The sequence below is a fragment of the Elephas maximus genome, chromosome 21 (assembly GCF_024166365.1).
Source record: "Elephas maximus indicus isolate mEleMax1 chromosome 21, mEleMax1 primary haplotype, whole genome shotgun sequence".
In the NCBI taxonomy this organism is placed as follows: domain Eukaryota; kingdom Metazoa; phylum Chordata; class Mammalia; order Proboscidea; family Elephantidae; genus Elephas; species Elephas maximus.
Window position 1 is genome coordinate 38,762,380 of NC_064839.1, and position 16,087 is coordinate 38,778,466.

The 16,087-nt window shown below is 37.0% G+C and overlaps 1 protein-coding gene across 1 annotated transcript in view; it reads left to right on the forward strand.

The window, feature by feature from the left end:
- Positions 1–16,087, forward strand: part of PHLPP2 (PH domain and leucine rich repeat protein phosphatase 2) — a 91,633-nt gene that overhangs the window by 44,581 nt on the left and 30,965 nt on the right. The window contains exons 4-8 of the mRNA XM_049864152.1: positions 2,073–2,263; positions 10,415–10,540; positions 11,655–11,809; positions 13,801–13,947; positions 14,305–14,535. Coding sequence (XP_049720109.1) covers positions 2,073–2,263; positions 10,415–10,540; positions 11,655–11,809; positions 13,801–13,947; positions 14,305–14,535 — 850 coding nt within the window. The remainder of the gene's footprint in view (positions 1–2,072; positions 2,264–10,414; positions 10,541–11,654; positions 11,810–13,800; positions 13,948–14,304; positions 14,536–16,087) is intronic.

A 16,087-nucleotide genomic window follows, 5' to 3' on the forward strand; every position in this document is an offset into this window, starting at 1 on the left:
AGATATGAATTAATAGGGGTTTGAACTAGGGTACAGGAAGGAATTGTTCATATAGGAGACTTTTTTGAGGAATAATCCGAGTTGATTGAAAAAGGAAGTTGAGGAAGACAACGTAAGAGTTGAAACTGACTCCTAGGTTTTGAGCCTGGGTGTCTTTAGGAGGATGGCAGGGCTTGAGTTGTGAGAAGGACCTGGTGTGCAGGGATGATGATGAATCGGTTTCAGAAATGTTTAATTTAAAATGCTGGTAAACATGCAATTGGAAATGTCTGGCAGATAAAAATGCAGGACTAAAGCTTAGGAAATTCAAATCTAGGAGTTAGGTAGGTGAAGATGTTAAAGCTGTGGGAGTTGTTAAGATTCTCTTGGAACGTATACTTATATAGAGGTGAAAAAAAGCTAAAGACAGAACTTCTTTTATCATAACTACCATTTGTTAACACCCTTACTAAGTACTGGGAGCCCTGGTGGCACAATGGTTAAGAGCTCGGCTGATAACCAAAAGGTCAGCAGTTCGAATCCAGCAGCTGCTTCTTGGAAACCCTATGGGACAGTTCTGCTCTGTCCTGTAGGGTTGCTGTGAGTTGGAATTGACTAAGGATTGAGCTACTACTGCTTCTTAAATTTTTCTACTGAAATACTTTCAATAGCAGGTTTTTTTTTTTTTTTTAATAGTGTATAGAGGGCCTGTTGAAAGTTTGAAATTTATTTTGAAGTTCCATATTTATCTTTTTTTTTTAATTTTTTTATTGTGCTTTAGATGAAGATTTACAGAGCAAATTACTTTCTCACTAAACAATTAATGCACATATTGTTTTATGACATTCGTTGCCAACCCCATGACACATCAGCACTCTCCCCTTTACCCAGCTTTCCTGTCCCCTCCTCTCTTCTCATCCTTGTCCCTGGGTTGGTGTGCCCACTTAGTCTCATTTTGTTTTATGGGCCTCTCTAATCTTTGGGTGAAGGATGAACCTCAGGAGTGACTTCGGTACTGAGTTAAAAGGGTGTCTGGGGCCATACTCTAGGGGTTTCTCTAGTCTCTGTCAGACCAGTAGGTCTGGTCTTTTTTTTTTTTTTTGCAGTTAGAATTTTGTTCTACGTTTTTCTCCAGCTCTGTCTGGACCCTGTGTTGTGATCACTGTCAGAGCAGTCTGTGGTGGTAGCTAGGCACCATCTAGTTGTGCTGGACTCAGTTTGGTGGAGGCTATGGTAGTTGTCCATTAGTACGCACTCAGCCCTTAGCTGATTCCGACTCATAGCAACCCTGTAGTCTGCCCCATAGGGTTTCCAAGGAGTGGCTGGTAAATTCAAACCGCTGACCTTTGGATTATCAGCTTAGCTCTTAACCATTGCGCTACCAGGGCACCTAGCACTTAGTTAGGGTATAACAAATAGTAGTTATGATAATAAATGTTCTGTCTTTAGCCTTTTTCTTTTCCTGTATGTAAGTATACTTTCCAAGATAATAGTAACAACTCCTACAACTTTAACATTTTCACGTACCTGACACCTAGATCTGAATTTCCTAAGCTCTAGGCTCACATTTCTAGTCCCCCTTTCATGTAATTATTCAAATTGTTGTTCCACTATAAATAGCACTTTGCTTTTATCTTAATTTTTACAAGAATCTCCTGAAGGCAGGTAGTATTAAGATCCAAACTTCATAGATGAGGAAAGTAAAGCTCAATGAGATTAAGTAGTTCAAGGCAACAGTAAGTGACAGAATCCAGATTCAAACCCAAGTTTTTCTGACTGCCATGTCCCTCATCTTAACTACTCCACAGTACTGTATACACAGGAGATTTGGCTGTTGAAAGAAAGATTAACAATGGCATCCAAAGTAAAATCTTGCTTCTTAGGCCAAAATTCACAGGTTCTTCACTGTAGAACTTCAGTGATAGATAATATTTTAGGACTGAGATCCTATTTGCTAATACTTGTATTGCTTGGTTACTTATATCTATAAATAAGGTTACTGAATATTGGTACATTATAGTTTCTTTTTCCCTTTCAGTATTCTTTTCAGTACTGCTTTCATAATAGATTCTGAAATACTGTTTTCTTTACAGAAAAACCATGCCAGGTGGATCATCTGGACCGAATCCTCCTGTCTGGCATCTATAATGTACGCAAGGGAAAGACCCAGCTGCATAAGTGGGCTGAACGCCTAGTTGTCCTCTGTGGCACCTGCCTCATTGTTTCCTCAGTGAAGGACTGTCAAACTGGAAAGATGCACATTTTGCCTCTGGTTGGGGGAAAGGTAAGACTCACAAAGATAATTTATTGTTCGTTTGATTCTCTTAGTTAAGAAAAATCACATGTGCTTTTTTAGCTTTTTTTTCATCTTTTTTTAAAAAAACCCTGCATGAAATTATTAAAGATTACATTACAAAGTTTGTATTTTAGAATGCTTAGATTTCAATAAACCGACTTAGTCTTAAGCAAAAGAGAGGTTTATTTACCTCCCAAACTCCTGAGAGTGCCAGAGGCTATCCATGCCCAAAATCCTACAGTAGAACCAGCTTGTTGAGGGTACCCCTGCCTGCACTTCTGGGCACTAGATCCTATTGCCTGCAACATCAAGAATAGACAGAGGATGCAACCACTGGAAGCCACCTTTGAAAACTAGAAGAAGCTGCCAGCATCTATCGTCAAAATAGATTCTTCACAGTTTCTCCTTTTTCTCTATTAAATTAAAATTCAGAGTCTAGGGTTGTCACAAGCCCTTATCTAGCAGCCAGGGAGGCATGAAAGCTAGGAGTTGCTACTTTTTTGCATCTCTACAAGAGAATTCTCCATCATAGAAAAGAAGCCCAGTTGCTAGTCAGTTGAACAAAATGACAGATTACCTTAAACATATACATTAATATTTATAAGAGGCTACATAATTTCATTTCTTCTATTTTTATCATTTAGTCTTGAATATCATAAAATAATCTGAATATAAGAGAATTTCCAGATGAAATGACTTTGTAAATTCATGCTTTGAGACATCTGTAGTCTGATCCAAATACACAGCAATGTAGATAAGTTACATGCATAAAAAGATAAATATATAAAAAGACATAGCTGGGCTTAGAAATGTAGAGTGATGAGTAGGTCTGAATCTGTGTACCTGCTGGGTTTTGAGTCTGAAAAGTTGTGGCAGCCTAGGCTTTCAGCTCCTGTACGTATATGGATCTAAAAGTGCTTTGTTTGTGATGGTGGACCTAGTCCAGGATTATTGTTTGATGCCAGTGGTTAGGTGGTACTCTTTGCTCCTGAAAGAAGGCTAAAAAAGAAAAAGGCACTGACTGGAGCCAAGGCTTATTGCTATCTATAGTCCTAGGGAGGTGGGAGTGCCCAGTTACATTGCCTGTGATCAGGAAATGAACACAGCCCCCACTGACTTAATGGATAAAAAAAAAAAAAAAATTTTTTTTTTTTTTGTGTGTGTATAACTCCAGTATCAACCGTGGGGCAGGAACCACCCATGTGAGACCTGGTTCTGGTCTTAGGGGCTGAAGGAGAGGGTAAAAAAGTTAAGTAATATTACTACAAAGGAGGAGGTGAGCAAAGACAAGGGTTGGGATTGGTGGAGAGGAAGTAGAAGGCAAGACAAGAAAGAGAAAGAGAATGAACTTCCCATCAAACCAAATTAAAAAAAAAAAAAATCCCTTAAAGTTTAATGTTAAGAATGACACCCACAAACACAACAGTCAGAAGATGCACTCACTTTAGATTGATAGAAATAAATGAACATAGTGAAAACACTTTAAAATAAATGTGTTTAGAATTCTTCAAGAGAGAATAGAAGGACAAAAAGAGAGAGAGCAGGACAAAAAGAAAATAAATTGTGAAGAATAAGTGGATACGAAAGAATCTATTTTAACACTTACTGAAATTTTAAACAATAAATGGCATAAACTCCAAATCAGACACAGTCAAAGAGAAAATTGGTGGATAGTAAAGGAAGTCCATTCTCTCTTTCCTTACTAATACAATAGAAGTTTTGGTCAGGGTAGCAATATGTCCAAGATCAAAAACTGCCAACCAACCTCCCTTGCAGCTAGGGGTTGCTAGTGAGATATAAACAGAAGTTTTATGGTGGTACTTTTAAAATTGAACAGACTTATATGACTTGGCCCTTTATCCTGCTGTTCCTTTATAGGACAGAGACTCTCAGTGTTGGAGGTAGAGCAGTCATACGGTGATTATGAGCTGCTAAGCATATGCTGAGGATGGCTGAGTGAAAAGTAAAAGGAGAAAGTCCCTGATGGTGTTATGGAGCTGCTCTACCAGTCCTGGACTGACTTCTCTATTTCTTTAAGCCACTGTTTTTCAGGTTTCTATTAATAGCTGAATATAATTAACTGATAATATTGAAGAATTTCACAGATTAAAAAATATAAATAAGCCTTTAAGAGGAGAGTCAGCATACATCTAATGTAAGTTCTAAAAAGGATTTAGAGGGGAAGAAGGGAGAAGAAATATCTAAAGAAATAATGGTTGAGAATTTTCTAGAAGTGAAGAAAAATATGAGTCTTCAGGTTAAAAGTACACTGGGTATTGTGAGTAAGATAAAAATAAATCTGCATTTAGACACATTGTGGAGCAGCTACAGAACATGAAGGACAAGGAACAAATCACAAAAACTTCCAGAGAGAAAAAGATTACCTACAAAGGAATGACCCACTAACAACTGTGTTATCAGCAACAATAGGTGCTAGAAGATTGTCAGAAGACTATCTGCAAAATTGCTGAAAGAAAAGAAATGTCACCCTTAGTTTTGTATCCAGCCAGATTAGTACATACAAAGACTAAAGAGCTGACATAGACTCACTGTAACAATTACTAAAGGATGCACTTCTAAAACAAACAAACAAAAAAGCAAGTAAATTCAAAGGAAGGATGTGAGACATAGGAAACCATGATGAGCTCAGAAATTGATAAAGCATGTTGATAAATTTAATATTGATTGTAAAATTAAAATTTTTTTTTTTGTTGTGTTTTAAAAAAGCTCAAACTACCCTGAACAACAGTGTAAGATACTATGGTGTGTTCCATAAGGAAAGTGTAATGCGGTCTTAGATTTCTTAGATAAGAGGATAAAAACACCAAATAACTTTAAAATTTATTAGAAAAGGTAATTGCTAACTATGAATTTAAAAATTTTAAGGGTAGACACTAAAAGTAGAGGGGGAAAGAGGAATATAGAAGACTTTAAGAAAAAGAGCAAAATAATTAGCATGGTAAATGATCAGAAATTAATGTGATAGAAATAAATTCAAATCTATAAGTAATTCCAAAAAATGTGATTGTCAGATTTTTATTTAAAATTATATTTGCTGATTAAGAGACACACCTAAAACTTAAGAGAGAAGGTTGAAAGTGAAAGGATGGAAAACTAGTCAGATAGCAACCAAAAGATAATTGATGTGGTTATATTAATATCATACAAAACAATATGAACTTCTATCTGCAACAAAGGACTTGCATGCAGTATATACAAAGGTCTCAGTAATAAAAGACACATAACCCAGTAAAAAAACTGGGCAAAAGATTTGGATAGACTTTTTACCAAAGGAGATGTACAGATGGCAAATACATAAAAAGGTTTTCAACACAATTAGGTATTAGGCAACTGCAAGTGAAAATCGCAAGAGATACTACATACCACACTAGAATGGCTAAAATGAAAAAAAGACTGGCAAAGATGTGGAGCAACTGAAATGCTCATACCTTACTGGTGGGAGTGCAGTCATTTTGGAAAACAATTTGTTCCTTTCTATAAAGGAAAAGAAATACATATTTAATATTTTTGAAGTTTTACATATGTGACATTATATTCTCAACGTGTATAATGTAAAAATTAACATTATTACTCAGAATTTGACAGATTAATTGTCATAGTGGAGGAGTTACAAGCCTATCTCAGTATTTGACATTATTTTCCATACTCTTTTGTGTAAAACGTTTCATAATAAAATATTGAAAGGAAAAGATTATTCTAAAACAATAATATCTGTTCATTTCAGTAAAGTTCTTTATTTTGACACATACTCATTCAGTTGCAATAGTTTATTACTACTAAATGTTTATTGCATACTAAAAATGGTCATGTTCTGCGTATCACATCTGGATGCTGTGCAAACTGATTTTAATGGATGTTTTGTTGTGGTAAAATATAAAACTTACCATTTTAGCCATTTGTAAGTGTACGATTCAGTAGCATTAATTCTGTTCACAGTGTTGTGCAACTATCACCACTATATTATTCCAAAACTTTTCCATCCCGCTAAACAGAAATACTGTACCTATTAAGTGTTAATAAATCTTTTTAATATGATTTTTTTTTTTCCTCAAAGTATTTTGTGTTTCTGCTACTTGGTTCAGTATTTGACACCAGAAACCTAATGATTTACAAGTTTAAATTGTAAATTTCCAGCTGATTTGCCACGATTCAGTAGCTATGACATATCAAAGTGAGAGCCCAGACAAATATGTAAATGGTTCCACAACTATCTAAAGCCTATATTCTCATCAAAGCTATAAAAGTTGGGTTGTTGGAGTTTAGGGAGAATTTCTTTTAAAAGAGCTGCTACGGTGCTGTGAATCCCTACCACCACCCTAAATGGGTATGGGGAAAGTTCCTGCCTTTTTCCTCAAGCCAAGTGAAGTGAGGTTTCAACAAGACTCAAGAGAGCTTGATGAGGGTTTCCTGCAGTAAGTGGGACATAGTGGACTGGTGTCCTGACTATTGACCAGGAAGTTTTGAGGACAAGAGACGTCCTTCCTAGCTGGAACAAAGCTAACATGTGAAGATCATTATGCATTCCTAGGGTTTGTTAGTATGTGACCTGTTGGCAGATGTGGGCAGAGAGAGATCACCATCGTGTGTATGATCAAGTGCACACACCCCCTTGTGTGTGTGTGTGTGTTTTCTTAGAGCTTGTCTAGTAGGGCCACCTAGAGGGGCAGTCAGGCCTCAGTGGAGGACAAACCCTACGTGGATCACCAGATTCCCTCAGGTGTGAGGAGGGAGTAGTTGACTCCTGGAATAGCATGTATTAGCCAGGTCAAGGGAACTCTAAGTGAGAGAATATTTGGCTAGATGGGGTGGGGAGATGACCAAAGATCCTCAAAAAGGTCTAATGAGGAAAAGCATCCCCTTTAAAATCTGCCAGGCTCAGAGAGTGTGAAGTCAATTTATGACTCTGCTAGGCTAATAAGAACTTCTGGATTTAACTTCCCTGTTCTTCCTCTCTTTCTACTCCAACCCTGGGGGAGTTCAGAAACAGCACCTAGTCCAGCATCTCACAGACAGGGCAGGAGATGAATCTGGAAAGAATGGAAGGGTACCCCTTCCCTGCAGGCAGGCAACTACCTCCAGTAGTATGCCCCAGTGTTGGGGGAAGGGGATGGAGCAGTCTTACCTTTCAAGTAGGAAATTTTGACTCCTATCACATGGGCCTGGAGAGTCTCCTGTTCTGAAACATGGCAAATATTGTTGCATTGCAGCAACTTTATACTTGCTGTTGCTTGTGCCTAGAATGCCCTTGCTCCTCGTGGTTTCCACATTATCTTGACCCCTTTACCTCCTTAGGGTCTTTGCTCAAATGTTATGTTCTTAGTGAGTTCTTCCTTAACTACCCTATTTATATATAATTCAGACCACCCCGTCCTGACCTTCTGTGAGCCTTTACCCTGCTTTATTTTTGTTTATATTACTGTTTACATAGTATGTTATACCAAAGCACATCACATTTTTGGTGTTAGTCTATTTGTCCAAAATGTATACTCCATTGAGGGCAGGGACTTTGATGTTTTTTTTTCTTGTTGGTCCCCAACTCCCAGAACAGCAGAATATATTCAATCAATAAATATTTAGTTACCAGATTGAGACTATTTTGTGACTTACAAGAGTAGCAGATCAGTGTGTTTATGACTGCATCCTACTTCTTGAATGTACATGTTAAATAAGTATTTCTTTGCATGTTTTTTTGAGATATAATCCACATACCATACAATTCACCCATTTAAAGTATACAATTCAGTGGTTTTTAGTATATTCACAGAGTTGCACAATCAATTTTAGACCATTTTCATGACCCCAAAAAGAAACCCTTTGTCCCTTAATTAACCATAATACTCCCTGTTTATAGAATTACCTGGATATTTCTTATGAATGGAGTGATACAATATGTGGTCCTTTGTGTCTGGCTTCTTTCACTTAACATAATGTTTTCAAGGTTTATCCATGTTTTAACACATTACCAGTACTTCATTCCTTTTTATGGCTGAATAATATTCTATTTTATGGGTATTGTTATTATTTTGTTTATGCATTCATCAGTTGATGGACATTTGATGTTTCCACCTTTTGGCTATTATGAAAAAATGTGCAGTGAACATTTGTGTATGAGTTTTTGTGTGGATGTGCATCTTCAATTCTCTGGGATATATACCTATACATATATGTATATATATACACACACACACACACACACAATTGGATCATATGGTAATTTTATGTTTAACCTCTTGAGGAACTGTCAGACAGTTTTCTTAAGTGGCCCCACCATTTTACATTCCCGTCAGCAGTGGGGTTCTAAGTTTTCCACCTCCTCACCAATCCTGGTTATTTCCTGTATTTTTTATTATAGTCATTCTAGTGGATGTGAAGTGTATCTTGTGATTTTGACTTGCACCTCCCTGGTGGCTGATGATGTTGAGCCATTTCATATGTTCATTGGCCATTTCTGTTTCTTCTTTGGAGAAATGTCTATTCATATCCTTTGTCTATTTTTAAGATGGATTGTTTTTCTTGTTATTGTCCTTTGTCTTTTGACTAGGTTTTTTTTTGTGTGTGTGTGCTTTAAGCGAAAGTTTACAAATAGGTCAGTCTCTCATAGAAAAATTTATACACCCCTTCCTATGTTGCTATCCCCCTAATGAGACAGCACACTTCTCTCCACCCTTCATTCCCCATGTCCATTCATCCAGCTTCTGTCCCCCTCTGCCATTTCATCTCCCCTTCAGACAGGAGCTGCTCACATAATCTCATGTGTCTACTTGATTAAGAAGCCCACTCCTCACCAGTATCATTTTCTGTCTTATAATCTAGTCCAATCCCTGTCTGAAGAGTTGGCTCTGGGAATGGTTCCAGTCTTGGGCTAACAGAAGGTCTGGGGACCATGACCTCCAGAGTCTTTCTAATCTCAGCCAGACCATTAAGTCTGGTCTTTTTGTGAGAATTTGAGGTCTGCATCCCACTGCTCTCCTGCTCCCTCAGGGATTTTCTCTTGTGTTCCCTGACAGGGCAGTCATGGGTTGTAGCCAGGCACCATCTAGTTCTTCTGGTCTCAGGCTGATGTAGTCTCTGATTTATGTGGCCCTTTCTGTCTCGTGGGGTCATAATTACATTATGTCTTTGGTCTTCATTCTCCTTTGCTCTAGGTGGGTTGACACCAGTTGATGCATCTTAGGTGGCTGCCACTCACCAAAGTGGGATGCAGAATGTTTTCTTAATAGATTTTATTATGCTGATTGACCTAGATGTCCCCTGAAACCAAGGGCCCCAGACCTCCGCCCCTGCTACTCTGGCCTTCGAAGCATTCAGTTTATTCAGGAAACTTCTTTGCTTTTGACTTAGTCCAGTTGTGCTGACCTCACCTGTATTGTGTGTTGTCTTTCCCTTCACCTAAAGTAGTTCTTATCTGCTATCTAATTAGTGAATACCCCCTCCTTCCCTCCCTCCCTACCCCCTCTCGTAACTATCAAAGCATATTCTCTTCTCTGTTTAAACTGTTTCTTGAGTTCTTATAATAGTGGTCTTATACAATATTCGTCCTTTTGGAGCTGATGATTTCACTTAGCATAATGCCTTCCAGATTCCTCCATGTTATGAAATGTCTCACAGATTCATCATTGTTCTTTATCGATATGTAGTATTCCAGTGTGTGAATATACTATAATTTATTTATCCATTCATCCATTGATGGGCACCTTGGTTGCTTCCATGTTTTTGCTATTGTAAACAGTGTGCAGTGAACATGAGTATGCATATATCTATTCGTGTAAAGGCTCTTATTTCTCTAGGATATATTCCAAGGAGTGGAATTCCTGGATTGTATGGTAGTTCTATTTGTAGTTTTTTAAGGAAGTGCCAAATCAACTTCCAAAGTGGTTGTACCTTTTTACATCCCCATGAGCTGTGTATAAGTGTTCCAACCTCTCCAACATTTATTGTTTTGTGTTTTTTGGATTAATGCCAGCCTTGTTTGAGTGAAATGGTATCTCATTGCAGTTTTGATTTGCATTTCTCTAATGGCTAATGATTGTGAACATTTCCTCATGTATCTGTTAGCTGTGACTAGGCTTTTTTTTTTTTAATGGTTGTGGTTTTTTCACTCCCCTCCCTGTTTTTCAGGTAGACGAAGTGAAGCGACGGCAGTACTCACTTGCATTCAGCTCAGCTGGAGCCCAAGCTCAGACTTATCATGTCAGCTTTGAGACTTTGGCCGAGTGCCAGAGGTGGCAACGGCAAGCATCCAAGGTGATACGCTGTGAAACATCCTGATGGGGATATAAGAATATAGAAGGCCCAATAGAAATGTATTTTGAAACTGAAGTTCCCAAGAGAGCAAATTATAATTTTTATGCATATTACTCTAGGCCTTTCTTAGTATATAATAAATGAAAGCAGGGAATTCCATTGGAAGATACAAGGTCCTTAACTTATTATTTATATTTGCATAGTTCAGAATGTTTTAAAAAAGTGTTTTCAGGTTCACTTACCTTTATAACATCTCTGTGAGAAAGCTAGTGCAAATGTATCCATTTGGTCCTTGAAGGAACTGAGATACATTGAGATTAACTGATATTCTTTCCACCATAGTGATCAGTGATGGATGGAGCCATTCCCTAACTTGTGGCCCAGTGCTTTGTGGTCTATATTTATTTAGCTCAGCCTTGATGAATCACTTCAAATTTGAACTTATTGGTGGGGCAGTGACCTGTAATCCTGTTACAAACTATTTTTCTGATATGCTGAGGATAATTCTCCTTTCAGCATAATTTCTGCTTTTTTAACCTTTAAAGATGAACTACTCAAAGTGTATCGCAGTTTCTAAATTCTCTTGTTCTCTTAGCCATGCTTACAAAATTAACATTGCTGCTAGAAAGTAGCAGAGCCAATGTGACAGCAAAAAGGCCACATCTTTTCATACCACACTGCCTCCCAAAGCTTTGTATAGTTACTGTGAATAATCTTAGCATACTTCTTATATGAACTGGTAACTTTCCATCCTTATGATTTGTGGTTTTTGTTTTTTTCTTTAATCTTTTACTTACAGAGACTTTAGAACTTATACCTTTTTACTTTTCAACAGCCTACGGTTTTTTGGGTTTTTTTAAATATTTTATTGTGTTTTCGGTGAAAGTTTACACAGCAAATTAGGTTCCTATTTGATGAGTTCTATAAAAATTGTTTATACCTTACAGTTTTAGGGAGAAATAAAAATTAGCTGATTTTTATGAATAGGCTCATTACCTTTTTTTTCTTACCCATCTTTTAATCCGTGCTTCTCTGTGTAAATACCATTCTATCCTATGCTGGGTGAAAGATGTTCAGCACTTACTCAGATGACTTCCTCTTTGATTTCACTCAGGTGGTGTCCCAGCGAATTAGTACAGTTGATCTCTCATGTTACAGCCTTGAGGAGGTTCCTGAGCATCTCTTCTACAGTCAAGATATCACCTACCTCAACTTGCGACACAATTTTATGCAACTAGAAAGACCAGGGGGCCTTGACTCTCTTTACAAGTATGTGGGGAATTCTTTTCATTTATAAAATAGATTTCCAGGCTAATATGTTAAAACTGAATTATAATCAATATCTTAGTAAGTGACCATGCTTACCATTTTATATATATGTATATTCTAAAATTTCCTCTCCATTTGGAATAGAAAGTACAATGTTTTTATTTTTCCTCCCATAAAACAAGATTCGTACAAATGTGTTCTCATTATAGATACAGCAACAAATTGCCGTTGGCCTCGTGAATATTCTTTTTTATATAAACCATTGACAATGATGCCTGCTCTATAAAAAAAAAAAATATAGCCAGGGTAAATGTTGAGAGATTCTGTATATGGGAAGTTATGAATCAAAAGGATCAAATTTAAATGGCTCAATGAAAGTAGGCCTAATTTTAAGAATTACACTCCCAGTGGCAGGGCTTTCATCTTTCTTTTGTTCCTTCTTTTCTCAACTCTTGAGCCTGTCAGCTCTGAAACCTCTCTCCTAATAAAGGAACCATTTTCATGCCTGAGGGTATATGACCCACATATTTTCCCATCTCTTTTGTTAAAATATATTCTAATAAAGGAAGCATTTTCATGCCTAAGGGTCTATGACCCACATATTTTTCCATCTTATTCTTACCCTCCACTCATCCTCTCCCCCTCAACTAAAGCACTCAGAGTAGCTTAAATTACATCATGATATAAAAGATAATATACATGAAAGTGACCTATTTTACATACCTCCTTGATAGCTATTGGAAACCCTGGTGGCGTATTGGTTAAGTGCTATGGCTGCTAACCAAAGGGTTGGCAGTTCGAATCCGCCAGGCGTTCCTTGGAAACTCTGTGGGGCAGTTCTACTCTGTCCTATAGGGTCGGTATGAGTCGGAATTGACTCGACGGCACTGGGTTTGGTTTTGGTTTGGGTTAATAACTATTATTTCTAGAATAATTTCCAAAAAAGCACTGGGTATTTTATTTATCTCATCTTATCAGATAGTATGTTTCAGAGAAAAATATTTAGGCATAAGCCTGTATTTGGTAATGAGAAAGCTATCTTAGTAATATTGCTATATAAAAGTAGAAATAAGCTATATTTTAAGGAGTGGGTTTTAGCATTTCCTTCTGAGTTGCTAATGAAAATGGTCTGGATTACAAATTCTGAAGTCAAGGCACCAAGGCAAAGGTACATCTCAGAAATCAAAAGTTGAGAATTTGGAGGAGAAGCATTAGAATGAGATACCAAGGAGTCAAATCTAGAAGCAGGTGATGAAAGTCATCATCTTGGAGAAAACTACCTTAGCCTTACCATCTTGAACTAGTAAAACCAAGTATAATACTCATAAATATATTGCCAAAGTGACTCTTATGGATCCCCTTTATGGTGTTACCATCTCTGGGTAAGACAGTATAGATAATTTTACATCTGCAAACAAAATAGGAGCATTAAAAATTAACATTTTACGCTCTATATTGGGTCCCATTACAGGAAAACTCCTATTACATATGCGTTTTCAAGCTCTAACTGACCTATTCATTTCAAGTGACATTTGAATCAATGTAATTTTAGTATGAAAAAAGAAGTTGCTTATAATGGGATTTGATCTATGTATTTGTTAGCTCTTCCTGTATCCATGGTTGATTAATTGTTGTAATGTATGTTGCCTGTAGAAGTTTAAAAAAAAAAAGGAAAAGATTTCACACATATCAAATATGACTTGATCAAAAGAATAGTACCACTATGACCTTTTTTGCTGTATTTTCTGGCTTTTTAAGAAAGAGAAGAGAAAACAACTCTGATTACACTAGAAATGGTATCCTTGATAGCACCGACTCTGTGTGAGTCATCTTAGTATCCTCTGTGTCAAGCATAATGTTTGGCATGTAGTGAGCGCTCACTAAAAACTTGTGGAATAAATTCTACAATGGACATATAAAATAGATCTTTTTGTCATGCAAAATAGATCTTTTTGTCATTCAGTAGTATAATTTGTGCCTTCTCTTTTTAGATTTTCTCAGCTGAAGGGCCTGAACTTGTCCCATAATAAACTTGGGTTGTTTCCTGTATTCCTGTGTGAGATCTCTACCCTGACTGAGCTCAACCTTTCCTGTAATGGAATTCACGACCTGCCAAGTCAGATTGGCAATCTGCTAAAGTAAGTATCTGACTTACTAGATTTGTCTCTTCCCTTACAGTGAAATAAATCATGTAATTTTTAGGATTCTAGTCAGCAGCAGTTTTTGACAACAAAAAAATTAAATTACCTATTTTTTTTTTTAGTGACTAAGCCCTCAGTTTCAACATCAGAGGCTCTGACTGTTTTCAATGTTAGTGAGAACATTTGTGCACGTTTTGTATAAGTAATCTACTAAGTCTCTGTAATAAGAGATTTGGGACACTTTACCATTATTGGGTTCATAATAAATTAGTGACATAAGTCAGAATCCATAATTTTAGTTCTGTCCATTCTAATTAAATTCTTCATACAGTGTCTTGTGTTTTTTTCCTACAGTCTTCAAACTCTCTGTCTTGATGGCAACTTTCTAACTATTTTACCTGAAGAATTGGGAAATCTGCAGCAGCTTTCCTCCCTGGGAATTTCCTTCAACCACTTTAGTCAAATTCCTGAGGTTTATGAGAAGCTTACTACCGTAGAAAAAGTGGTTATGGCAGGAAATCAACTAGAAGTCCTAAACCTGGGGGTGCTGAATAGGATGAGCCATATCAAACATGTAGATTTAAGGTAAGGTCATTCTTTACCATATCTTCCTTTAGATTGACCTCTGGTGTACCTTTATTAAGTTTTCTCTCTATAAAGACTTCTTTAAAAAATTAGGATTTTAGAACAGTGTAGAAATATATATTTCCAAAGCTGTAGTAGAACTTCACTTATCCCTCATTAACAGAGAGATTAAGAATGAAATAGATGTACCACATGGTAAAAAACCCAAATCCACTGCCATCGAGTTGATTCCAACTCATAGTGACTCTATAGGACAGAGTAGAACTGCCCCATAGGGTTTCCAAGGCTGTAAATCTTTATAGAAGCAGACTGCCACATCTTTCTCCCGTGGAGTGCCTGGTGGGTTTTGTTAGCAGCCAAGCACCTTAACCACTGCACCATGAGGGCTCCCGTACCACATGATACCAAACCAAAAACCCACTGCCATCAAGTCGATTCCGACTCATAGCAACTCTATAGGACAGAGTGGAACTGCTCCATAGAGTTTCCAAGGAGCGCCTGGCAGATCTGAACTGCCAGCCTCTTGGTTAACAGGCATAGCACTTAACCACTACGCGAGCAGGGTTTCCGTACCACATGCTAAGTTTGTCAAATTGCCTTGACAAAGATTGTTCTTACTCTCCCAGCAACATTTTATGAGAATTCCATTTCCTTGCATTGTTATCAATGTTAGTTTTAGCAGTCATTTGCATGTATATGTTTGGTACAAATATATATAATATATGCCATTTCAGCATTTTTTTTACATATACAACTCAGTGACATTCATTATGTCACTTTCACAGACATATGAAAGCAGTCTCTTTCATTTTTGTTAGTCTAAAAAAAAAACCAAACCCTTTGCGGTTGAGTCAATTCCAACTCATAGCAACCGTATAGAACAGATAGAACTGCCCCATACAGTTTTGAAGGAGTGCCTGGTGGATTTGAACTGCCCACCTTTTGGTTAGCAGTCGTAGCTCTTTACCACTATGCCACCAGGGTTTCTGTGTTAATCTAGTAAGTAGAAAATAGTATTTCGTTGTTTTGATCAACATTATTTACTTACGAGGTTGAACATCTGTTTATAGGTAATGTGTATTTTTTCATAAAAACTTGCCCATTTTTCTTTTGAGTCAGTGGGATTTTTCTAAATATCCATTGTATTAACATTTTTAAAATTTCACTACTAAGATAAAGTGGCCAAGAATTTTTCTGGCTGTATTTTTAAAAAGTTGATTAAAAAAAAACAATTACTGAATGTTCTATCATTTACAATAAGCCATTGATATCCCCAGTAAGAACATAGTAACAGGTTTATTGGAATACGGGAAAATTAGAACAGGCCTGCATGTATTAAATCATATACTTGTTAGAAAAGAGCCAAGAAGTCATTTTCTATAATTTGCTCTTGAACTATTTCATATGCTTTTAACATAAGACTATTTTCCTCTCGATTAATATAATGTGAATCTTTCACACTAGAGTTAGAACAGGCATAGTGACAGGAGGAAATGTGACCACTTCGTCATTCTCTTGACACGGTCCTCCCATGACTGGCCTTGCTACTCAC